At 38.8% G+C, this 26,410-nt stretch overlaps 1 protein-coding gene across 7 annotated transcripts in view; it reads right to left on the reverse strand.

The window, feature by feature from the left end:
- Nucleotides 1-17,910: 17,910 nt before the first annotated feature.
- Nucleotides 17,911-26,410, reverse strand: part of EMSY (EMSY transcriptional repressor, BRCA2 interacting) — an 88,326-nt gene continuing 79,826 nt past the window's right edge. For 4 of the 7 annotated variants that reach the window (XM_059930766.1, XM_059930765.1, XM_059930764.1 and 1 more), the window contains 3 exons: nt 25,298-25,861; nt 23,831-24,331; nt 17,913-20,057 (listed from right to left, as the gene is read on the reverse strand). In XM_059930766.1, coding sequence (XP_059786749.1) covers nt 19,863-20,057; nt 23,831-24,331; nt 25,298-25,861 — 1,260 coding nt within the window. In that variant the 3' untranslated portion in view covers nt 17,913-19,862. Of the gene's footprint in view, nt 20,058-23,830; nt 24,332-25,297; nt 25,862-26,410 lie in introns of all 7 variants that reach the window. The other 3 variants (XM_059930762.1, XM_059930763.1, XM_059930768.1) reach the window with 2 other exon arrangements.

Here is a 26,410-nt window from a genome sequence, read left to right on the forward strand (position 1 = left end):
CTATTTCCTTTCCCATGTTAGGGAAGTTTTCGACCATAATATCTTCAAATATTGTCTTGGGTAATTTCTCTCTCTCTTCTCCTTCTGGGACCCCTATAATGTGAATGTTGTTGTGTTTAATGTTGTCCCAGAGGTCTCTTAGGCTGTCTTCATTTCTTTTCATTCTTTTTTCTTTATTCTGTTCTGCAGCAGTGAATTCCACCATTCTGTCTTCCAGGTCACTTATCCATTCTTCTGCCTCAGTTATTCTGCTATTGGTTCTTTCTAGTGTAGTTTTCATTTCAGTTATTGTATTGTTCATCTCTGTGTTTGTTCTTTAATTCTTCTAGATCCTTGTTAAACATTTCTTGCATCTTCTTGATCTTTGCCTCCATTCTTTTTCCACAGTCCTGGATCATCTTCACTATCATTATTCTGAATTCTTTTTCTGCAAGGTTGCCTATCTCCACTTCATTTAGTTGTTTTTCTGGGGTTTTATCTTGTTCCTTCATCTGGTACATAGCCCTCTGCCTTTTCATCTTGTCTATCTTTCTGTGAATGTGGTTTTTGTTCCACAGGCTGCAGAATTGTAGTTCTTCTTGTTTCTGCTGTCTGCCCTCTGGTGGTTGAGACTATCTAAGAGGCTTGTGCAAGTTTCCTGATGGGAGGGACTGGTGGTGGGTAGAGCTGGCTGTTGCTCAGAGCATATATCTTTCAGACTAGTAGAGGGGGAAATGGAATGGCACCAAATAATCAATCCAAATGAAGGTGAGAAAGGAGGGAAAAAGAAATAAAGTAAATAGAATAAACAGAAGCACAAGTAAATGATAGATACAAATCCAATATATCTGTATTTAAATTAAATATAAATAGAGTAAATGCTTTAGTTCAAATACAGAGGTTTTCTGTTCATCAAAAGGCATGACAAAGAGTGAAAAGCAAGCCATAAAGTAAGGAAAAACATGTGCAATGCATTACACCAGAAAAGAAATTACACCCAGAATATATAAAGAAGTTCTAGGAAATAATGAGAAAAAGATAAGAATCAAATTGAAAAATGAGCAAAAAAACTTGAACAAGCACTTCATAAAGAGAAAATTCAAATGGTCAATAAATATATGAAAATAAACTCAACTTTAATAATAATCAGAAAAATGAAAATTAAAAATATGATTACACTCAAAATAATTTGTCATTAGAGAAACACAAATTAAAACAACAATGCCATTCTACTACACAATTATTAAAATGGCTAAAATCCCAAAACTGGACAATACCAAATGCTGATGAGGATGTGAAGTAAGAGAACTCTCATTCACTGCTGGTGGGAGTGAAAAAAAAAATGTATATATATACACACACACATACTAGGCTTGGAAAAACTTGTACATATACAAAAATATTTCTAGCATAGCAAAAAACTAAAAACCATCCACCTTTGTTAGACCGGAAAATAAATAGTGGTATGTCCATTCAATGGAATACCATACAACAGTAACAATGAACAGCCACATCCATCAACATAGAAATAACTTATAAACATAATGTTGAGTGAAAGAAGCAAATCGTAGAAGGATAAATTCAGTATAACTTCACTTATATAAAGTTCAAAAACTGAAAAATGTATTATTTAGTCATGCACAAGTAGATGATAAACTATTAAAAAAAAAACAAAAACAAGGACATCATGACTATAATAAAAATCAGGAGAGTGGTTTTGTCTTGAGAAGAAAAGAGGAATGTGACAAGAAGAATTACAGACTTGGAGGGTGGCTGGCAGTGTCCTATTTCTTAACTTGGTTGGCTTCTACACTAATGTTTGATTTATAATTATCCTTTAAATTGTATGAAAACGTTATATACTCTTCTGTATAGATTATATATTTCTAATTTTAAAAATTATTAACGAAGAGTATAGAACCATCTATTCCTACTGCATTAGCCTCTTTCTAGTGCTAGCACTTTAGCCTGCTAACCTGCAGAGAGCAGTCAACCTACCCCCTCAGGCCCTGCCACTGGTAGAGGCAAGGTTGGTATCACTTAGGCGTGACCTTCACCCACTCCTGCTATACTTCATGACTTGCTCCCTAGTGCTACTATTTCTACCACCAGTGCACATTTCTGGCAATTCTCTTTGGCCTGGGTAGCTCTTATGCAGTTAACAACTATGTGCCAGGCACTGTTCTATGAACTGTGGATATAGCAGGGAACAAGACAAGAAAACTTTTCCTCAACGAATTTACATTATATTCTCGTGCAGGCAGACACATATGTCAATAAACAAAGAAGGTGGTTTCAGGTACTAAGTTCCATGGAATAGATAAAATAGGGTAACATGGAGTCAGAAGTAGGCTTTTGCCAGGACAATGTGGGAAGGCCTTTCGGAGAAGATAATACTTGAGAGGAAACATTACTGACAAGAAGGAAGCAGTTCTGTAGAAAAGACTTCAAGACAAAAGTAACAGCAAGTGCAAAGGTCCTGAGACAGGAATCAGTTTGCCACGTCTAGGAACAGAGAGAAGGCTGCTGTGGCTAGAGCACATGAATGAGGAGAAGGACGAGATGAGGCTGGAGAGGTAGGCAAGGGTCAGTCACACCAGGGTTAGGGGGAGGGATGTCATCCTAAGTGCAGTGAGAAGCCATCGGGTGTTTGTTTGTTTGTTTGATATTTAACCCGAGATAGTTACAAAATTTAAAACAACAGCTTAATTGAGGTATAATTCACAAGCCACAGAATTCACCTTTTTAAAGTGAAAATGCGGGGCTTCCCTGGTGGCGCAGTGGTTGAGAATCTGCCTGCCAATGCAGGGGACACGGGTTCGAGCCCTGGTCTGGGAGGATCCCACGTGCCGCGGAGCAACTAGGCCCGTGAGCCACAATTACTGAGCCTGCGCGTCTGGAGCCTGTGCTCCGCAACAAGAGAGGCCGCGATGATGAGAGGCCCGCGCACCGCGATGAAGAGTGGCCCCCGCTTGCCGCAACTAGAGAAAGCCCTCGCACAGAAACGAAGATCCAACACAGCCATAAATAAATAAATAAAATAAATAAACCCCAAAAAAAAAAAAAAAAAAAAAAAAAAAAAAAAAAAAAAAAAAAATAAAGTGAAAATGCAATTGTTTTTACTGTATTCACAGAGTTGGACAATCATCTCCCCAAACAACTTTAGAACATTTGCATCATATCAATATGAAAAAAAAAAGACAAAAACCACTTACCTATTAGCAGTCACTTCTTCTCACCCCGAACCCCAAGCTCTAGGCAACCGATGATCTACTTTCTGTATGGATTTGCCTATTCTGTACATTTAATATACATGGAATTATACAATATGTGGAGTTTTGTGACTGGCTTCTTTCACTTGGCATAATATTTTTGTTTTGGGCCCTTTTTTCTTTTTGGCTTTCTTAGTGTAAAAACTTTTTTTTTCCCCTTTACTTCTTTTCTGTCTATTAATTAATAAGAAAGAGATGTTGAAGTCTCTGAACATAATAGCAATTTTGTCTATTTTTCCTTGCAATACTAGCAGTTTTTCTATAATATACTTTGAAATTATTAGGTGCATATGCTTTTAGAATTATGTCCTTTTGATGAATTCACTCCTTTCTCATTAGGAAATGATATTCTTTATCCCTGATTATATTCTTTGCTCTGAAATCTACTTTATCTGACATTAATATAGTCACTCCAATTCTCTTTGTACTATTGATAGTATGGTATATATTTTTCAATCCTTAAAATTAAAGTATAGTTGATTTACAATATTATATTAATTTCAGGTGTACAACATAGTGATTTGATATTTTTTATAGATTATACTCCATTTAAAGTTATTATAAAATATTGGCTATATTCCCTGTTCTGTAGAATCCATCCTATAATCTTGTATTATTTTATACATAGCAATTTGCACCTCAGTCCATTTACTTTTAACCTATTTATGACTTTATTTTTCAAGTGAGTTTCTTGGAGGCAGCACGTCGTTGAGTCTTGGTTTTATATTTAATCTAATGCTTTATACCTTTTAGTTGAGGGTATATAATTTGCATTTAATGTGATTATTTATATGGTTAGGGTGAAATCTTGCCATTAGATCTATCTCTTTGTTCCCATGTATGCTCACCCAGCTTCCCTTAAGGACAACATCCCACATAACCATAGTGTGTTGTCAAAAATCATCACCTTCATTTTTGAGACTTATTTTCAGTGGGTACAGAATTTTAGGTTGATAGTTCCTTCAGTACTTTAAAATATTGTCCCACTCTCTTCTTGCTTGTTTCTGAACAGAAATCTGTTATTATCCTTATTTTTGTTCCTTCATGTTGCGGTATGTCTTTTTCCTCATGCTGGTGCTAAGGTTTTCTCTTCATCATTTTGAGCAGTTGACTGTGACGTGTCTAGGTACAGTCTTTCATGTTTCTTGTACTTGCAGTTCATTGAGCTTCCTTGATATGTGGGTTTATAGCTTTCATCAAATTTGGGGAAACGTTGGCCATTATTTTCAGGTATTTTTCTGTCCCCCACTCCGTTTTGTTTCCCCAGGGTACCAAATTACACACATATTAGACTGCTTGAAGTTGTCTCACAGTTAACTGATGCTCTTGCTCATTTTTAAAAGTTTTCTTCTTACTCCCTGTGTTTCACTTTGAATAATTTCTATTATTGTCATTAAGTACCCTAATTTTTCTTCTGAAATGCCTAATCTGCTGCTAATCTCATTCACCATATATCTCAGATATTACAGTTTTCATCTCTAAAAGTTTCACTTGGGTCTTTATATCTTCTATGTCTCCATTTAAAATTTCAATACATATATGTAGTTATAAAAACGTTTTAAAACATTCTCCTCTGTTAGTTTTTACATCTGAGGTAATCCTGGGCCTGTTTTGATTATTTGATTTTTCTTATTGTAGGTTGTATTTTCCTGCTTATTTGCATTTCTGATCATTTTTATTCGATGCAAGTAATTGTGAATATTACCTTGTTGAGTGTTGGATATTTTTATAGTTCTATAAATATTCTTGAACTTTGTTCTCAGGTGCACTTAAATTAGTTTGAAACAGTTTGATCCTCTTGGGGTATTTCTTTTAAGGTTTGTTAGGCAGGACGAGAATGGCAATTCATCCAGGGCTTATTATTCCCCACGACTAAGGCAAAACTCTTTTGAGCACTCTACCTAGAGCCTTGTGAAATACGTAGCTTTTCAGTCTGGCTGGTGGGAACCAACACTATTCCTGGCCTTGTGTGAGTGCCAGTTACTATTTCCTCTAATCCTTCCAGGTGGTTCTTTCCCCAGTCCTTTGATAGTGTCTTCACACACATGTGCCAATCAGCATTCTGCTGAACACATGAGGTGTCTCTCTGCAGACCCCAGGAGTTTCTCTGTGACGCGCTCCTTCCCTGTACTTTGTCCTGCATGGTAGATCTCCCTTAGTCTCTCTGGACTCTTAGTTCTCTCTCCTCAAGCACCAGCTCTTCCTGGGTTCTCCTGTTCTAGGGTCTGGAAACTCTCTCCTGTGTTTGGTTCCCACCTCTCAAAAATCACTGTCCTTTGGTGTTTGATGTCTAGCGTCTTGAAAACCATTGTTTCATATATTTTGTTTGGTTGTTGTTTTTTCAGGCAGAAGAGAAATCTAGTCCCTGTTATTCCATTTTGGCCAGAATCAGAAGACTGCGGCCTGAGGGGTCCTATTGAGGCGTGTTTGTACGCTGGAATGATCTAGGAAAGGGAGAGAGGGAGACAGGGAGAGAGAGAGATGGTGCTGCAGAGAAAGGAGATAATTGAAGGAGGGAAATCCTTAAGAAGCAGGAGGATGTCATCCAGATCCCTGGGAGAGGGTGTGATCTTACTAAGGAACTGGAATACTTTCTCCATTATGACTAGAGGGAAGGCAGGCATGTGGGTCCAGCTGTAAGTAGACCAGTAGGAATAGTGGTTGGGAGAAGGGTCTTAATTTGGGTTCCCCCAGCAGACCATGAGACAAAGAGTTGCGTGTAAGTCATTCTTTAGGAGGGGATCCCTGGAAACACTATTACAGGAGTGGGGAAGTGAGGCAGGGAGGGGAAAGCAGCAAATAAAGGCAACATAACCAAGCAAGTTACCACTGTGGGTAACTGGAGCTTAGTGTGGGGGAAATGCCTCCGAGTTATCCCAAATTAAGAGGCGAGAGAGCTGGGTTATTTTGTTATCAGCTCCCATTGGTCCCTGGTTGACTGGAGGGCCATAAATTTCCCAGCATTTCAGCACCTGCATGGGGCACAACAGGTCCCTGTGCCAGAGAAAGCCCTTGGGCGGACAGAGAGACCAAAGCTGGGAGATGGAGTCCAGCCAGCCGGCCCTGAAATGGGAACGCTTAAAGGGGCGATGAGTGGGGCGCCAAAAGCATCTCAGCGTACGCTGCAGACGGTCACTGCCGCTTGTGAGTCCAGGGTTTAGTCTATACAATATGAGGCAAGGTCATTGTCTGAGGGGGAGATTTGAGGGGTGAGGAAATGTCACTCTCAGTTGGGGTGTCCTAAGTGAGACTGCACAGGCCCGGGTGCTACAGCTGTTGATCAGCCCTTGATTTTAATACAGGCACACACGTGTGTGTGCACATGCAACTGTCTCCCTCACAGCATCCCCAGGGCGCTGAGTCCATAGGGCTGTGTAAGGCACACCGCACAGGTGTGGCGGAGCGAGCAAGAAGCAGTGGGAAGAGCGCTAAACGTGGAGCCATGAGCCCTGGTTCTTCCCTTTAGTGATCTGTCAGATGTCAGGAACTGGTTTCCCAGTCAGTAAAATGGTGCTAACTTACCTCCCAGGACTAATGTGAGAAAGAAGGGAAACAGGGCACGTGAGAGCACTCCATAAACTTAGAGCACTGTGTGCATACTGCCAGAGGCCACCTGGTACTTGTAAGACGTCCCACAGAAAGACTCGCTAAAGAAAACCCACACAAAATCACAAGCAAACCTCTGGTAGGTCAACAAAAGACTTGATATTGAAAGTGTGGTCTGCGGTTCAGCAGCACTGGCATCATCTGAGATCTTGTTAAAAATGCAGAATTCAGATACCAGCCCAGAACTGAACCCAAATCTACTGAATCAGAATCTGCATTTTAACAAATCCCCACGTGGTTCAAATGCACAAAGAAGCAGGAGACTCACTGGTCCTGTGCTCGGGTCAGGGCCTGCCTCTGTTCCCTCACTTACCCCTCTGACTTCTGGGGCAGCTCAGCTGCCTCCACCTTAGATTTTGGGCTCTGGTCTGGATCTGCTCCAGGGAGAGACTGAGCCTGAATTATGCCCCCTCTTACTCCTTTAGCAAGGCTGTGTATTCTCATTGCGGAGCTGAAAAATTATAACTATGTTCATAATAATGATTCTGAAGAAACAAGAGATGGCAGAATCATGTTCAGGATGGTAGGATAATGTATTTCTGAAATTTACCTTCTAAAGAGGTTAAAATTAACAACAACAACAACAATGTCCTGTTGCTTAATTTATTTGAACTGTGGCAATCCGGAAAAGTCGTCACTATGAAATGACTCATTCCCTGAGGGTTCTGAACAAGATTCTAAAATCACCACCCATGGTTTTCCTGCACTTTGAAGTGACAGAACAAATGACAGCAGAGATGGGCACTGTGCTCTGAGTCCAGAGTGGCTGATACACAAATATCTCACAACAATAACATCCTCATCCCAAAACAGCCTGCAATAAGGATGTTATTTCTGGGATTTGCTTGTGCATTTTAATGTTAATAAGCATTTGTGCAACTGTGGGCAGAGCCCCAGGACCAGAACGGTCTGAGTTTTTTTTATACAGCCAATCAACAAATTTGTTGATGCCTCATCCACGCCAGGTCCTATTCTAGGGACACGAAGAGGAATCCAACTCTCAGAGCAAAACTTTCATGGAGCAAAAATTGGGAGCCATAATGAAAATATAGAAGAGCTATAATGGAGATATAGATGAGAGGCTCAGGGGGAAAAGGTTCGGGAAAATATCTCTGGACGTGACCTTGGAGATGCAGGGTGAGAAGGGATTTGGTCAGTAATCAGGGCTAAGTGCAGTGTAGTAGGAACACAAGGCCCAGGAGGTGAAAGAGCTTGTCAGGGTTCTTTTTCCAGCAGGATAACAATCTAATGCTATGGAGAAAAACTGAAGATAAATAGCCCTTTCGATCATGTAACAAACCATGGATAACTCCATGAGACCCTGACAGAATGCTTTGTTGGCCTCTGGGTGTGTAACAGCCCCCAGGGGACTGCTCTGAGCTCACTGCTCCCTAGTCACTCCACACTCAAGCCCAATTTCCCACCCCATCTTTGGGTTATCTGCCTATTCCATTCTCCTACCCTCTTGCCCATGGAAGATGTCTACCCTCCTTCCAGCATCAGCTCTGGTGTCGCTAATGAAACCATGAATTAGAAGAAAAGGAGTTGATCTTTCTTGGTTTGGGACAACTTGATGCTGAAGTACTTATAGGAAATCCAGTTGGGGATGTCTCAAGGCAGTTGGTTTTGGCTCAGGGAAGAGATAATATTGTAGATATGGATTTGAGACTCAACAGAAAATTGAAGCAAATATTATCTACCCACCTACCTGCTTCTGTTCCTGAATATCTTCTTTCTTTTCTGTTGTAATGGATGAACCCAGCATGTCCGCAAATCCCTTCCCTTCCCACTATTCAAGATCAGTGCACGAGGGCTTCCATCGTGGTGCAGTGGTTAAGAATCTGCCTGCCAATGCTGCGGACATGGGTTCGAGCCCTGATCTGGGAAGATCCCACATGCCACGGAGCAACTAAGCCTGTGCACCACAACTACTGAGCCTGCGCTCTAGAGCCTGCGAGTCACAACTACTGAAACCCACGCGCCTAGAGCCCATGCTCTGCAACAAGAGAAGCCACCACAATTCGAAGCCCGCTCACCACAATGAGAAGCCCGCGCACCGCAATGAAGAGTAGCCCTGCTCTCGGCAAATAAGAAAGCCTGCGCAGCAACTTAGACCTAACGCAGCCAAAAATAAATAAATAAAACAAATAAATTTATATTATAAAAAAACAATAAAGAACAGTGCACGAGCAATTCTCCTCTCTCCTGCATTATAAACTTTCTCCTCTCCATCGGATCGATCCCATCAGGAATCCCATTTCCTTAAGTTACAAAACTAAAATAAAAAACAGACTTCTTGACCCCACTTGCCTTTCTAGAAATTGCTCCTCTTTACAGCAACTCATTGAATTATCTATATTCTCAGTCACCAGTTTCCTCTTCACATTCTCCTCCAGCTTTTGTCCCTATCTCCACCATAACTGCTCTTCCCAAAGTCACCAATGACTTCACATGGCTAACTCTGTGAGTTCTCATTTTATTGGACTCAGCAGCTTTCTTTAGGTGTTTCCAAGATACTACCACCTCAATCTCCAGCTTTACTTCCCATCTTTCTGGCCACTCCTTCTCAGTCTCTTTTCTGGTTCTGCCTCATCTTCCTGACTCCTGTGTGCTGGACTGCCCAGGGATCAGCCCTTGGACCTCTTTTCTTCCCTACCTATCTACTTGACTTTTCCACTTGACGTCTAGCAGGTATCTTGAATTTAATTTATCCTAAACTGAGCCTTTGATATTCTCCTTCAAAATTAGATCTTCACAACATTGTAAAGCAACTATACTCCAATAAAACTTAATTTTTTAAAAATTAGATCTTCCCACAGTCTTTCCTACTTCAGTTAATGGCTATTCTACTCTTCCAAATAGCTCATGACAAAATCTTGTGTTGATGATGATGCCAGCAAAATGGTGGAGTAGTCAGCTCCAAGCTCCCATCATCCCACAGAAACAGTGAAAAACAAGCAGAAACTGTCAGAACCAACTTTGTCAGACTCTGGAATATAGTCAAAGGTTTACAGCAATAACTAAATGCTGAATCAAGCAAAAGGCAACTTGAAAAGTGTAGGATGGTCACTAGGGGCTGGGGGGGGGGGGCGGGGCAGGAATAGGAGTTATTATATAATGGGTACTGAGTTTCAGTTGGGGATGAGGAATAAGTTCTGGAGACAGATAGTGGTAATGGTTTCACAACAATCTGAGTGTACATAATGCCAATGAACTATGTACTTAAAATGGTTAAAATGGTAAATTTTATGTTATGTATATTTTACCACAATAAAAAAAATGAGACAGAAAAAAAACATAGGAAAGCTTTATGGCATTTTACTAGCCTTCACCCTATCCTCTCTCGGGCTTGGCAGTAGTCTTAAAGATGTCCATGTTATCAGTGTAGGACCCTGGTTCCTGGTTCTGGAAGGAGCACAGCAAACCTTATTTGCAAATTATTGTGTACATCTGTTCTAACCTGCCTCAGGGCTACTTGAAGGACCGATGCAAGGCACTCATTGCTGTTTCACTTAAATCAGAACTCAGGCTGAAAAAGCAGCATACATTGGTTGAAAACATGGTAAGGCTGACAAACAACCTGCAGACACCTGAAGCAAAAGATTATGGTTGAGACATCAATAAACCACCTAAGGACTGGGAAGAAAAGCTGAGGAAGTGTTTTTTTTTGGGGTGTGGTTTTTTGTTGTTGTTGTCTTGTTTTGTTTTTTTTGAAATTAGGGCATTCAAAAGCACCTGTATATAAGGAGAAATTTAGAAAGCCATGCATATACTTAGGAAAAAAAAACTGAGAAGACCTCAAGCTTTCACCTCAGGATGGTCTCTAAGCTCAGTGGAAGTCTGGGTAAGTGTTGAAGGGCCACAGCACAAAGCCAATCTGCAAATACAAGGAGGTGTGTGTGTGTGTGTGTGTTTGCTTAGCTCCTGGGGTTCAAGGAAATATCTGTCAAACACTAGTTGAGGGCCTCCCTGGTGGCGCAGTGGTTGAGAATCTGCCTGCCAATGCAGGGGACACGGGTTCGAGCCCTGGTCTGGGAAGATCCCACATGCCGCAGAGCAACTAGGCCCGTGAGCCACAATTACTGAGCCTGCGTGTCTGGAGCCTGTGCTCCGCAACAAGAGAGGCCGCGATAGTGAGAGGCCCACACACCGCGATGAAGAGTGGCCCCCACTTGCCGCAACTAGAGAAAGCCCTCGCACAGAAACTAAGACCCAACACAGACATAAATAAATAAATAAATAAATAAAAGCTCCATGTAACATGTCAATTATTAAAAAAAAAAAAAAAAACAAAACAAAACACTAGTTGAATACATGCTGAGGAATAGAAACTTCAGTGACCACACATGAAAAGGAAAACAGTTTCTGAAAAAAAAATAGGAGAAGTCACTAGACAAGTGAACGATAGCTTTTAACAATCAAAATCAAAAACAAAAACAAAGAAACACCAAAACAAACAAACAAACAAAAAACCCTGCAAACCCCAGGGGGAAAGGGAAAATCTGATGTCCAGAGTTACCACATCATAATATTCAGATCTTCACTTTTCAACAAAAAAAAATCACAAAGTATACAAATAAAAAATAAAGTACGACCCATTCAGAGGAACAAAATTAATTAACCGAAAGCCACCCAGAAAACTCAGACATTGGACTTACTACACAAAGCCTTTAAAATAACAGTCTTAAATATGCTCAAAGAGCTAAAGGATAACATGGACAAAGAACTAAGGATAACGTGGACAAAGAAATAAGGAAAGCGATGTCTAAACAAAATGAGAATATCAATAAAGATAAATTATAAAAAAGAACCAAACAGAAATTCTGGAGATGAAATATACAATTATTAAAATGAAAACATCATGGAAAAAGTATAAAGGTTCCTAAAAAATTAAAAATAAAGCTACCATATGGTCCAGCAATCCCACTTCTGGGTATATATCCAAAGGGAATAAAATCAGTATCTCTAAGAGATATTTGCACTCCATGTTCATTGCAGCATTATTCCCAATAGCTAAGACATTTGTCCATCAACAAATGAATGGATAAAGAAAATGTGTGTGTGTGTATGTGTGTTGTGTAATATATATATATATATATATATATATATATATATATATATATACACACAATGGAATATTATTCAGCTTTTAAAAATAAGGAAATTCTGTCATTTTCAACAACATGGTTGAATCTGGAGGACGTTATGCTAAGTGAAATAAGCAAGACACAGAAAGACAAACATTGCATGATCTCACTTATATGTGGAATCTAAAAAAGTAGAACTCGTAAAAGCAGAGAGTAGAATGGTGGTTGCCAGGGGCTAGGAAAATGGGGGAGATGTTGGTAAATACGTTTTTTTAAAACTTCACTAGAGGGGCTCAACAGCGAATTTGAGAATGCAGAAGGCGGAATCAGTGAACTTGAAGATGAGAGAACTGAAATTATCCAGTCTGAGGAGCAGAAAGAGAAAAGAATGAAGAAAAATGAACAGAGCCTAAAAGGCCGGTGGAACACTAGCTAATAGACCAATATATGCATTATGGGAGTCCCAGAAGGAGAAGAAAGAGAGGAAAGAGCAGAAAGAATATTTAAATAAATAATAACTGAAAACTCCCCAAGTCTAATGACAAACACATGAATCTACACATTCAAGAAGTTCAATGAACTCCAAGTAGATAAAGTTACAGATCCACACTAAGACACATCATAATCAAACTGTCAAAAGACAAAGAGACAATCTTGAAAGAAGCGAGAGGGCAGCAACTTGTCATGTACAAAGACTCTTCAATAAGATTAACAGCCAATTTCTCACCAGAAACCATGGAGCCCAGAAGGCAGTGGGATGACATATTTAAAGTGCTGAAAGAAAAAAAAAACCAAACTGTCAATCAAGAATTCAATATCTGGCAAAACTGTCAAAAATAAGGGAGAAATTAAGACATTTCCAGACAAACAAAAGCTGAGGGACTTAATTACCACTAGTTCTCCCCTAAAAGAAATGCTAAAGGGAGTCCTTCGGGTTAAAACAAAAGGCCTCTCAACAGTAACTTGAAGCCATATGAAGAAATAAAGATATCTAGTAACTACATAGGCAAATACAAAAGCTATTATTATTATAATTTTGGTTTGCAACTCTATTTTTTACTTCTTACATAAAAGACAAATGCATTAAAAAATTATAAATATGTTATTGATCACACAATGTATAAAGATGTAATTTGTGATTACAACATAAAGAAGGGATGAAGCTTTATAGGGGCAGAGTTTTGTATGCTATCAAAGTTAAGTCAGTATCAATTCAAACTAGATTGCTATAATTTTAGGATATTCAATGTAATCCCCATGGTAACCACAAAGGAAATATCTAAATATCTAAAAAAATACTCAAAGGAATTGAGAAGGGAATCAAAACATTTCACTACAAATAATGAACTAAACACAAAAGAAGGCTGTAATGGAGGAAATGGAGGATAAAAAAGGTATAAGACATATGGAAAACAAACACCATATGGCAGAAGTAAATCCTTCCTTATTAATAATTAATTAAATGTAAATGGATTAAACTCTCCATTCAAAAATATTGGCAGATTGAATTAAAAAAAGATCAAATCTGCTATACACAAGAGACTCACTTTAGATCCAAAGACACAAATAGATAGTAAGTGAAAGGACAGAAAAATATACTCCATGCAAATGGTAACCGAAAGAGAGCTGAGGTGACTAAACTAAATATCAGACAAAATAGACTTTAAGTAAAAACTGTTAAGAGACAAAGAACCACAAGGTACACTGATAAAAGGGTTGATTCATCAAAAACACAAAACAATTATAAGGATATATGCACCAAACAGAGTTCCAGAATACCTGAGGCAAATATTAATAAAACTGAAGGGAGAAATAGTTTCACAATAGAGACCTGTGGAGACTTCAGTACACCACTTTCAAACATGGATAGAACATTTATGGGAATGAAGATAGAAATCAATAAAAGAAGTAAAACTGAAAAATTCACAAATATGTAGAAATTAAACAACACACTCTTATATAACCAATGGTTGAAGAAATCACAAGAGAAACTAGAAAATATCTGAGATGAATGAAAAAAAAAAAACCCCAACATACCAAAGTGTATGGAATATAGCAAAAGCAATGCACAGGGAAATTTATAGCTGTAAATGCCTACATTAAAAAGAAAGATCTCAAATCAATAACCTAACTTTACATCTTGAGGAACTAGAAAAAGAAGAAAAGCTAAGACCAAAGCTAGCAAAAGAAAGGAAATAATAAAGAATAGAATGGAGATAAATTAAACAGAGAATAGAAAAACAATAGAATCAATGAAGCCAAAAGTCAGTTATTGGAAGAGAAAACTGGCAACGCGTTAAGTACTGACAAAAAAAAAAAAAAAAAAAAAGCCTATAAAGGAGATCCTTATGCAATACAAATAGTTCACAGTAGGTTAACTAAGTGCTTAGTAAACACGTGTTTCTCCCAAAATGCTAGAGGAACCTAGCAGTGGGGGAGGGGGGGTGGTGGGGGGAATGAATCCTCCTTGAAAAGATCTGGACAGTCCTAGTGAAGGAGGTGAAATTCAAGCTGGGCTTTGAGAAATGAGTGAGACTTTCTAATGCAGAGCATAAACTGTGTGTGCGGTGGGGGAGATAGGCAGTAGGCCAGGGTAGTGAAATGAGTTATGAATCTAGAAATGTAGGTTGAAGCTTTGGCTAAGACCCTTGAATGCCAGATTTATACTACAGTACTGGGGAACCACTGAAGATGTTAGAGAAAAAGGACATAAGGAGATGAGACTAGCATCAAAAAATAAATGTTATTTTTCTGTTCCAATGGACCAACATAACTCCAAATATTTTGTAAATGTATTAATTCATTTTACCAGCTCTAATGGCTTAAAGCTTTTTAATGACTTCTTAGAAAAAAGACCCAAACCTTTATAATAAGCTGCAAGATCCATATAGTTTGGTCTCCACTTTCCGCTCCCACCATGCTCACTGCCCTTGCTCTCCACGCTGCTGTCACAGTGGCCTAAGTTCCCCTTCCACCATAAGGTTTTTTATCTGCTGTCCATCTACTGGACAGCTGTCCCCCTCCTCTATGCCTAGTTCAATCCTCTTCCTTCAGATTACAGTTTAAACAATCCTTCCTGAGGGAAACTCCCCAACCTTCCCATTTATATGCTATCATGGCACTATTTCTCTGTCATGGCATTTAGAACTGAATACATTTAGGTGTGATCTTTGATGAACATATCTCCTTTGCTAGGCTGAAGCTCCATGAGGACAGGGGCTTCTCCCCCTGGCTGACAATTGTATCCCCGATGTCAGCCCAAAGAAGGTACCCAGTAACTATTTATTTGAAGGAAGAGAAAGAAAAGTCAGAAAGAACCACTTGGGAGGAATATTGCTCATCTATGTCTTTTTTAAAAGTAGGTATTATAATTCATTCCATCTTCTGCTGTTCTAAGCCTCTGAGAGCTTGTCCAAACTCACATGGCTTGTCAGGATTCAAACCAAGGCTTGTTGGTTTGTTTTGTTTTCAAAGCAAGCACATGTTTTCAGTTACAGTGTATACATAAGCAAGGAAGAGAGAAAAAGGCAGAGTGAGCCTTCTCACAAGTACAAAATCCACAGTGTTTCTTTTTTCAATACATATATAGGTCGTCAAACCTCGCTTACTTAAAGGCTTACAAACCTGCAAGCAGAGGCAGAAGACTGTTTTTTCACTATCCTTTCTTGGAAAGGCCTTGCTTATATGGTGCTTTTTTACTCCACTTCCTCTTAGCAGGAGCTTATGACACATAATTAAACTCAAACTGAACTGAGCACCTGTGTGTGAAGGCATGTAAGGCTGGTGAAAAGATCGTGTTATATAGACAAACGCCAAGTTCCTCTGTCCTTCCAAAGGCTTCTGTCCTCCCTCTGTCCTTCTGTGTGAAGGCAAGTAAGGCTGGCAAAAAGATCGTGGTATAGACCAGCACCAAGTTCCTCTGTTCTTCCAAAGGCCAGTCCTGAGTCTGGTGGCACACACACCCCTCTATAGAAAGCAGCAACTTGTGTGACTTGGCATGATACCTATTAGTGCTTAATTTGTGAGTTTTGGTACATAATTTTTCTCCGAGCCCTCAGTTTTCTATTTATAGAGTAGGAGTGGTAAAATACTAGACTTAAAAAAATACAGCACGTAACTCTGTGCCTGGCATTTTTTTTGAGATGAATCTGCTTTTTAAAAAATTCCTGACATTTTTACATAAACTATTTCATTTCATCTTCACAATAATCCTATGGGGTCAGAAATATTCACTTTGTATTATGGGGAATGTGACTTCCTCAAGTTCATATGACCAATAAACAGAGTAGCCTGGGACTCAAATCCAGACCACCTGACCACTATTTCCTTTGCACTATCCCAGGCGCTACTGAGGTATCCTAGCCCAGCAGGCTATTGACAGAACCTCACAAAGAAATGTATTTATAAGCATTTTCAACTATAAAGCTCTGTACAGTTTTAAGGATGTTAAGCAATTTGTTACATTAGAGAGGAAGAAAGAGAACCTGATTAAGATTTTAAGGGTGATGAATTAATTTCCAGAAAACAGCTTACTTTTCTCTTAAGAATAGTAATATTTCTGTACTTCAAAAGTTCTCAATTTAAATAATAAAATAGAAAATAATTCAATTGAGAAATTGGCAAAGGACATTTCTCCATAGATGAACAGCCAATAAGCACATGAAAAAAATGCTCATCATTAGCCATCAAGGAAATGTAAATCAGAACCACAATGAGGTACCACTTCATACACTAGCATGGCTATAATTAAAAAGGCAAATTATAGCAAGTGTTGGTGAAGATGCAGAGAAATTGGAACTCCCCTACACTGCTTGCAAGGATGTAAAATGTGTAGTCACTGTAGGAAAGAGTTTGGCAGTTCCTCACATTGTTAAAAATATTTACGATATGACCCAGCAATTGCACTCCTAGATATTTACCCAAGAGAATTGAAAATTTATGTAAAACTTGTACACAAATGTTCGTAACACCATTATTCATAAGAGCGCAAAAGTGGAAACAACCCAAATGCCCATCAACTGATGAATGGATAAAATGTGGTATATCCACACAATGGACTATTACTGAGCCATAAAAAGTAAGGGAGCACTGATACACGCTACAACATGAACCTTGAAAACACTATACTAAGTGAAAGAAGCCAGTCACAAAAGACCACATATTGTATGATTCCATTTATATGAAATGTCCAGAATAGGCAAATCCATAGAGACAGAAATTAGTTTAGTGGATGCCTAGGGCTAGGGTGGTGGTGGTTTCAGGGGTACAGGGTTTCTTTTGGGGTTATGCAAATGCTCTAAAATTGACTGTTGTGATGACTGCTGAACTCTGTGAATATACTAAAAAACCACTGAACTGTATACTTTAAATGGGTGAATTGTATGACATGTGAATTAACCTCAATAAAGCTGCTACTTTTTTTTAAGTTCTCTAAGTTCACCATAAACTGCATCTGCAGTACGAAGCATTTAGCAACGTTTACTTGAAGCCAAATGGATTTTTCTGATCACTGTCTTTAACAATTAGGGTTTTATTAATTTTGTAGCATTTGCATTGTAATCTCTGCATATCCTTCACGTGGATGACTTAAATTTACATTTAACTTATGGACTTAAACCTATGAAATACTAATAGATCTAATGCTAAGACTTTCAATAAAAGTATGCCTGGAGATCCATGTATGGCATCACCATCCACCTACTTAATCAAGAAATCTAAGAGCCACTCTTGTTACCTCTTTCCTTTAGCCTTCGTATCCATTTCATCAGCAGGTAACCTTGTTTATCAACTCCATTAGGGTAGGATTTTCTGTTTATTCACTACGGTATATTCCTGGTGCTTAGAATAGCACCTGGCACACAGAAGATGCTTAAATATTTGTCGAATAAACTGAAATTCATGCTCTCCTTGAAATTAACAACTTTAAAAGAAAAAAGATTATATCCCTCACTTGATAGCTTGTTAAAATATATACTAATTTTTAAAAATGAAGACTATGGAAATTTCATTTGCCATTTCAGTTGCTGAAACATATTAAGGCTAAATTCTCAAAGGGACACAGGTATGTTATGGTGCCAGAATATGTAGAAGTAGAACATAATGACTTTATTCAAGTTTGCTCTTGTTATCTGATGCATGAATATTTAAAAGATATTTTATTTTATAAAAACTTTCATCTGTAAGTAATGGACTGACCATAACAGAGGGCTTAACCTGGAATACATGGATAGGCTTAGGGGGGCCATGAACCCCTAAAAATGTATGCAAAACCTAACATGTATATTGGCATGTGTATCTTTTTGGTGAGAGAGTTCATAGTATAATTAGATTTTCAAAGAAGTCTATGACCCAAGAGGTTAAAAAAAATTACTTAACTAGAAGCAGTCACAAAGTCTTTTCAACGTGAATTTGTACAACAAAATAATAACCAACAGCTCCATCTATGGGTATAAGTCATTATCACGTAGTAGAAATAATGACAACTACCAGAGATCAGTGCATCTTGTGAATGCTTGTGTTTAAATCTTCAGTGTCACTCCAGTGGGAATTTATTAACTACAGGATCACAGTTTTTTTTTCCAGATATAGATGTAAAAATTAGGAGACCATTGATGAATTCTACTTACAGTACTTCAGCACCAAAAAATTGGGCAGTTATGCTGATATATGTATGTACAGTTCAACATTTGTCAGTCTTAAAATGCTTATTTATAGTGAAATCTATATAAAACCGTTAAAAATTTTTCTATTTACATTTTTAAAAAATGAAAAGTATAGTTTCCTTTGCCACAACTTGTCAAAACTGACTCTTACCCTCCCACCCTCTTACCCCTCACTCTACTTGTGACAGACAGTGATCACAAGACCCAAACATATTGCTTAAACAAATCGTGTCCTAAAAAGGTAGAATGTTTAAAACCATTACATTTAGAACTGTAAATGAACTTTTTATACATTTCAAAGGGGGTTAAACAAAAGTATGTAAAAGTTATTTTCAAAGTCTCAGTCCAACATGAATGTGCAATTTCAATGTTAAGATAGCATCATATGAATAATTTGTTTTCCTGAACATAACTGAACATTTCCTTTGGATCAGAAAATGTTTCTTTTCCTCTGTTTCACAATGAAACATTTTCTCATTAAGCTTTCTTAAAGGAGAAGGGGGAGGTTCGGAGATGGAAAAGGTAGGCAATCCCGGCTTACAGGAAATTTGTCAGAAGGAATATGGCCTGCTTTGAAATGTTTACATTTAAATAAATAGAAGGCAAGTGTGCTGCCTAGAGCACAAAGGAACAACAAGACAATAAATTAGCATACAATTGGTGAGAATGTACAAGCCACCCAAAAAGCATTTCCCACGGGTTAGGGACCTGATTTCTACCGTCTAACAAGGATTCTTTAATGCCAGTATTAAAGAACTAGTTATTTTATAAAATATGAACTGAGCAGATGTAAAATGTTAACCAATTCAGCACTTGCAGGGATTTGCAAAAACATACAAGATTTTTTAAAAAAACTGTTCCTGACACACTGTTTCAAAATACAAACTATTCACATTCTCCTTTTTTGATGGTGTTTTGCTCAGTAGAAACCAGCTGAGAAACATTCACAGGAAAAGTCTCTTTCCACTGCAAGACAAACTTTTCCATTAGCCATGGTCCAACAGAGAAAGAATATCATGTCTCACGTCACTGTAGATGTGCATCTTTTTCTTTTTTCAAAAAAAAGTACATTCCCCTGTGAGTTTTATCTTGTTTTAAAATGCTACTCCTGCAGCAATTCTTGTTCAAACACTGCTGTTTCAGGGTCCACAGCCTAAGCATGGGCAAAGTGCTCTCTTTAGACATCAAAATACAAGGGCTTCCCTGGACACTTGGTAACCAAGTAGGTTTTAAAGTGCACTCTTGTGTCCAAAACACTAGGACCGTTCAGCAGAACTCTGAGAGGGGCTGGGTTCGGTTCCATCCTCTGTGCTACTGTCTATGTCCTGCTCCATTGCTGTCTCATCGTCATCCAACTGCTGACTGGTGAAGTTGTTTAGCTCAAGGAGCCCGCTGGGCTCTACTACCACATTGGAGCTGGAGTGGCAAGGAATAGCATACTGGGGAATGGCCTGAAAGAGAAGACACAGGAGAGCTTTATGGTTTAAAAAAAAAAAGGTGACAGGAGGATTTCTCAACAACAATAAGGAAGGAAAAAAGGAAACTGACATTAATTGGACAACTACTAGATGCCAGGCACTGTGCTAGATGCTTAATATTATTCCCATTTTACAAATGAGGAAACTAAGATAGTAAGCGACTTAATCAAGGTCACACAGTTGGTCAGCGTTAATGCCAGGATGCCAGGATTCAAATCCAAGTCCTCTACAACTCAAAGTGATCTTTCCACTCCTTGATGGTGCCTCTTCTAACAAAGGAGGCTGAAGTCTGGGCCTAATTCAAGAGACAGACTTTGAAGGACATTTTTATTTGGTCATTAAGCATATTTGAAATGTAAATGTAATCAGATTTTGCTTATTATTATCTGTAAGATGAATGATTAATCTGCTGATACCACAATATATTTTAAGCCCTTTGGTAGTTCAAAGGGGAAGTTATTTGTTTGGGTCACATAATAACAATCTTTATTGAAAATAAGACTAGGGAGGACAAAACTGTCTTTTGAACAATAAAAATACCGATAGATAAACACATATTAGGCCATACTGCCTTGTCAGATTCTTTTTTCTCAACTTTATTATATACCTTCTTAAAAGGTATATCAGTTCATATCATACCCCTGCTTAAAACTCTACAATTGTTTCCCATTGTACTTGCTATGAAATCAAAAGCCTTACCATGGATGGCTCCAGCCTTATGCCAAACTCACTTGTACCATAGGGTGTTTGCACTAGTTCTTCCCTTCTTCCTGGAATACTCCTCCTCCAAATCTTTACACGGCTGGTTCCACCTTGTCATCTGCATCTTAGCTCAAATGCTTAAAGTAAAAGGCTTTGAAAAGCCTTCCTTCTATGAAAGGAAACCAGAGTAGTGGCTCGATCCCACCCCCCACCCCTATTATGTTCTGTTACATTTTCTTCATTGCATTTATCATCTCTTTGTTTTCTTCTCACCCTTAGAATGTAAGATCCAAGACAGTATGGACCAGAGCACAGAACTCGACTATCTTTTTCAGTGTTAGATGCCCATAACTTTAAACAGGGCCTGGCACACATTAGATGATCAATAAATACTTTCCAAATGAATAATGTATCTTTAACATAAAAAACCCCAGAGCAAAGCTGAATATCAGCACTTTGAAAATATACCTAACCAAAACAACCTTCTACTGAGGGTTGTTTAAAGATGCAAATTTAATTTTAATACTATCAAGAAAATAGTGTAAGATGCCTAGGCATTGATTCTAGGGTGCTGAAGTATTTTTGTTTGTCTTCCCTCACCCTCCTGCCCCTGTTCCATATAGCTAATCATTGTGAAAAAGTCTCAGGTAGGGTCAGAATTTTAGTTCAGCTCTGGCTCTGACTTGCTGTGGACCTCTGAAAAAGTCACTTCACTTCCTTGAGCTTTAGTTTAATCTTGTGTAAAATAAGATAATTAGAGAAGATATGCTCTAAAGATCATTGCAGTTCTAAAATTCTATCAATTCCACATATACAGACTCCTTCAGAACAGAAGATACATTCATTTTGTTTACTCCTCTATCCTCACACCTAGCACAGTGCCCGGAAGACAGAGGTTAAATAATACATGTGGAATGAATGAATGAATGAATAAATGAAATACAGATTATCTGTCTACAAAGCGTTTAATATTAAACATGTTGAATTTTTACAGAATAGTTTTGAAGGAATCAAAGAACTTCTGCAGACTTCCTTCACTCATGTCAATAGGTACTTTACTAAATCAGTAAAAATCAATACTTTGGGTCAAAGCTAAGCATAACTAGTGAGACCTGAAAATGTTCTAATAGTATATTAGTGATGATTATAATAACAGGAGCTATCCTTATTGAGTATTACTCTATATCAGACACTTAACCAGCTGCTTTATATACATCTTCTCAATCCTCAAAACAACCCTGTGAGGTAAGTGTTACTGTTTCCATTTCATCACAGGGACAGAGGTTAACTCTGTTGCTCAATGCCACAATGTGGTTAAGGAGTACAGGTGAGATTCAAATCTAGGCATTTCTGACTCCAAAAGCTTGGTTCTTAATCACTATGCTGCTCTTCCCTCTGGCACAGCAACCCAGCATATGGTACATGCTAAAAGTTAGTTGAGTATTCTTGTAGAGAACCCACTCATTAGCTATCATCCTTGATACCTGAAGCAAATTACATTTTCACCCCTTTTCACAAAGTACAGAAAATAGTTTCTAAATAAGCTATTCAAAATTATTTTCAATTTAGTGAGTATACCAATTTAAACTCCCCAGGAGCCACAGTAAATTTTAGTAAAAATAGTAATAGCTACCATTTATTGGGCAATCACTACAAGCCAGGTACTGTGCTAGGTGCTTCATCTCAATTTTGTGTAATCCTTATGTCAATCGTGTAAAGTAGGCATTCCTTACTCCCATTTTACTGATGAGGAAACGAAGGCACAGTGAGGTTAAGTAGTCTTGCCCAAAGTCACACAGTGAATGGCAAAGCCAGGAAACTTCCTTTTCCACCAAACCCTACCTCTTCAGGTGGAAAAAAAACGTAACAAATCCTTCGGTCAAGGATTATTTAGTTCACTAACATTTGTTTTGACAGGAAGGAACAAATTATTTGAATAATTCAATGGCCAGGTCTATTTGCATTTAAGCATTTCCCCCATATTAAGTTAAATCATATTTGGATTAACATCGGTCAATTTGCATTCTCTCGTGGCTTGGCATCGCAGGAAAGGCAAAATTTACTTTAGGAACACCTAAGTCACACAATAGTGAGTCTACGGTAAATACTAGACTATCCATGTTTCAATAAATCCAAATTCTCAATTAACTAAAATGTGCTGCTCTGACACCTTCCAAGCAAAAACGATAAATGTCAAGAGAACAACCTGATACCTTGCAAGGAGAGAGGGAAATAAAACACAACTTCTAAAAGCTACTCTGGGCCCAGTGTAACTTTTCAGTCTAGATGTGTTATACAAGATGACAGATGAGTTTTAAAATGAAGGGAATGTGAGGCATAGTTAGATCTACTGTCAATGAATAATCCATCATGTTCACTAGCCTGTACTTACCAGGGCAGGACAGTAACCATAATAAGATTTTTCAATAATACAATGATTGAAATAAAAAGCAAAGCTTTACGGTTAATCCCAAGTTAGACATAAAATTAAATTACTACGAAACATTCTCTTATAACATGTTTCTCTAGACATTTCAGTTAATTAAGGTTTTATTGTCCTGAAAACCATAAATTTGGATCAAGAACTGTGTTTCTGCAAGGAAAGGGTCCCTGAAACTAACTTGAAATAGGAGTACAATGCAGTTATATCCCAGAAGTACAAACTACTTATATTCTTTGGGCAAAGACTGGGGAGTCCAAAGTTTGACCTGGGAAGTTGCTGATCTTGTAGGTTGACTTGCTGAGTCAACACTGGCAAGTGTGGCTTGCATCTATGAATCAAGCAGACACATGGGCTTAGGGCCCTTGACTGCCTCTAAGGTGTGCTGTTGTGACAATATCTATCAATTTTCTAGGTCTTTGTTTCAGAAAATAAGTACAAATTTGTAAATTTGTAACAGGTAGTAAACCAAGTTTGTCACATGCCATCTCAAAGATAAATCTCTTTCCCATTTTGGCTTGACTTTTCCTGTGACATCCCAAAACACACCAAACCCACAACCCCCAATATGCTCAAGGTTTCTGGTGTTCCTTCCAATTCTTACCTGGATGATAATTTCTGCTGGGCTCTCTTCAGCTTTCTTTTGGCCTACATTCTGAATACGCATGAACTGGCCTGTCGTAGGCACTCCTGGTGCATCGATTTTCCTTGTCGTTAGGGGAGGGCCAACAGCAGATGGACTTGAACAGGACTCTCTACATTTCTGTTGCTGGGGAGTGGAATTCGCCATCCCTGCCACCACCACATGGGTGGAGGGTAATGATCCTGCTTCACCAGTGAGCATACTAGTGGCAAGAGCCTTCTTTGGGGGATCCACTACCATATGCTCTACATTTGTATCAATCTGAGCTTCCATCAAAGACATTTTCAAAATGTCTGACACTGCTGTCTTCTCAGAGGCCTGAATGGGAGATATGCTTGTAACTGGTGATGTCAGCTTAGGCACAGAACTGCCACCAGTTATCTTTGTAACTGTGGGAGGCTGGCGCCCCTCAAAAGTTATCTTTGTAACAGAGGATCCTTGGGTTATAACTGGCTGCTCCACCTGAAAACAAATTGGGGTTGTGTGTGTTACAGCTACATATCTTTGAGAAAACCTATCAAACACCCCAGACAATATGGCAAAAGAAACATTCGTGCGGTATACTAGGAAGATATTTTGAAGCTCGGTGTTTTAAAAAGAGGGCTGATGGGAAAGTATCTGATTACTTGTCAGAAACCTAGCAAAAGAGGAGGGGTCAAAAGAACCTTTGTTCAGCCAGCCAAGGTTCATAACAGTAAAGGAAAAAAAAGTCACAGCAGCCTTGTTTTCCTTTGGGATTTACATCCCCACACAGTATACCTTCAACCGATCTCAAATTATTTCATATAATCTTCAGCTTTTTAAAATAAAAAGTAGGGTTTTTTTTCAATCTTCTGCTTCAAAATACATTTATACAAACATATTCTATATATATGTATTTATAATACACACATACATCACTTCAAAGCCAATGATTTTCCGTAATATAATTTTTTTTCAATATTCACAGATAATTCCTCCAAAATCTAGAAGATAAATCTAGAAGATAAATTTATTAACCAAATGGTGATGATGTAAAACTACAAAGGAAGACGGTCAATGAAGCTCCTTAAAAGACTATATTTTACTTAGCATTATTGCCACAGAAATAGAGTTTACAGGCATGGAAATAAATATTTTATACCTAAAAAATAAAAATAATTTAGGGATATCGCTTCTAGGCACTGTTGATCAATGCTGAAGTTATTTCATTAAAAACTGCCTGGAAAATCAAGTTCTGAGCGCTATGCTTTTTTTCTTCCTATATTAACACGTGCATTTCTTCCCTAATGTCAACCTTCTGATGGGGTAAAGTAACACCAGTGTAATGAGGCTTTTGAGTTTCCTCTTGCCAGGAGAATGCACTGCTAATCACGATAGGGTCGTGATGTTCTCATTTTTTCCGTGAACAGAGAAGTTTAACTTTGCATGCTATCAATATTCCGTTACCTGGCTTGCCGGCTGTTTCTCTGACGAGGCTGGGAGCGGCATTTGGCTCTGGGGGGTTTGGGGCTGCACGTAGATTTTTGGTTGGTTCGGAGCCTGCTGCAGTTTGGGGAGCTGCTGCGTGGTTTTCACTGCAAGCACCTGTACTACAGTTTGTGGGGGCTGTGCCATTAAGGTAGGAAGCTGCCTGTCTTTGGCCACCATGGGATGCTGTGTGTGCTGTACATCTGGCTTGGGCTGTGCTTGTTCTTGCTGGAGAGGGGTGAGTTTCTGATGCCTGATGGAAAGCTGGGGCATTTGCGGGAGTTTGTGCTGGAGCTGGTCTGCCTGCAGGTGGATGGTCTGCTTCTGTTTAGTCTGGAAGCACTGCAGGGTTTTCACTTGCAGCTGAGTCTGTTCCAGCTGTGGCTGGCTAAGTTTCTGCTGTTTAGCTGACTGTGACTGAGTCAGGGCAGATCGATAAAACAGACCTGTCTGAGGGTCTAAAGTGTCCATCTCTTCAACCTCGCCCTCCTCAGTTCCAAGTTCCTCGCTGTGTTTGGTAAAAGCAGTGTGACTGCTTAATGCCTAAGTAAAAAAGGCACAAAGTAAGAATGAAATAAGAAAAACACCTATATTGCTACATTTTCCTCAAATTGGAAAAGACTTGATTACAAGAATCATTCAAAAAAATTTCAGAAGGGAGAACCTAAAAAGACCAAAAAACCTCAAGGTTTCTAAACCTAAAGGGGGCCTTAGATTGAGACTTTTATAATTTCAACTCTTAGTACTTCAACATTAAGTACTGCAAAAACTGGCCAACTCACTGCAATAAGAAAAGTCCTAGAGGGCCCAGAGCTTATAGGTAAGAGAAACAAGGATGCCCTGCAAGCACAGCACGACACAGAAGAAGAAAAGGCTCCCCGGCTCAGGACACAGCTCTCCGGCCTGGTCATCAGAGCTCTTCACCTGCCCAAAGGAAGAACGCAGCAACCCAGGAGTGAGGCATCCAGAGAAAAGCCAAGGTTCAGAGAAGCTCACTTTAGCCGTGCGCCCATCCAGCACGGTCCAGAAGGTAGGAGTTATCTGAAGGCCGTGCCCATCCCATCCCCACAGAGGGCCCCTCGGCTCCGAGTG

This window comes from Balaenoptera ricei, chromosome 8, assembly GCF_028023285.1.
Source record: "Balaenoptera ricei isolate mBalRic1 chromosome 8, mBalRic1.hap2, whole genome shotgun sequence".
Lineage (NCBI taxonomy): Eukaryota > Metazoa > Chordata > Mammalia > Artiodactyla > Balaenopteridae > Balaenoptera > Balaenoptera ricei.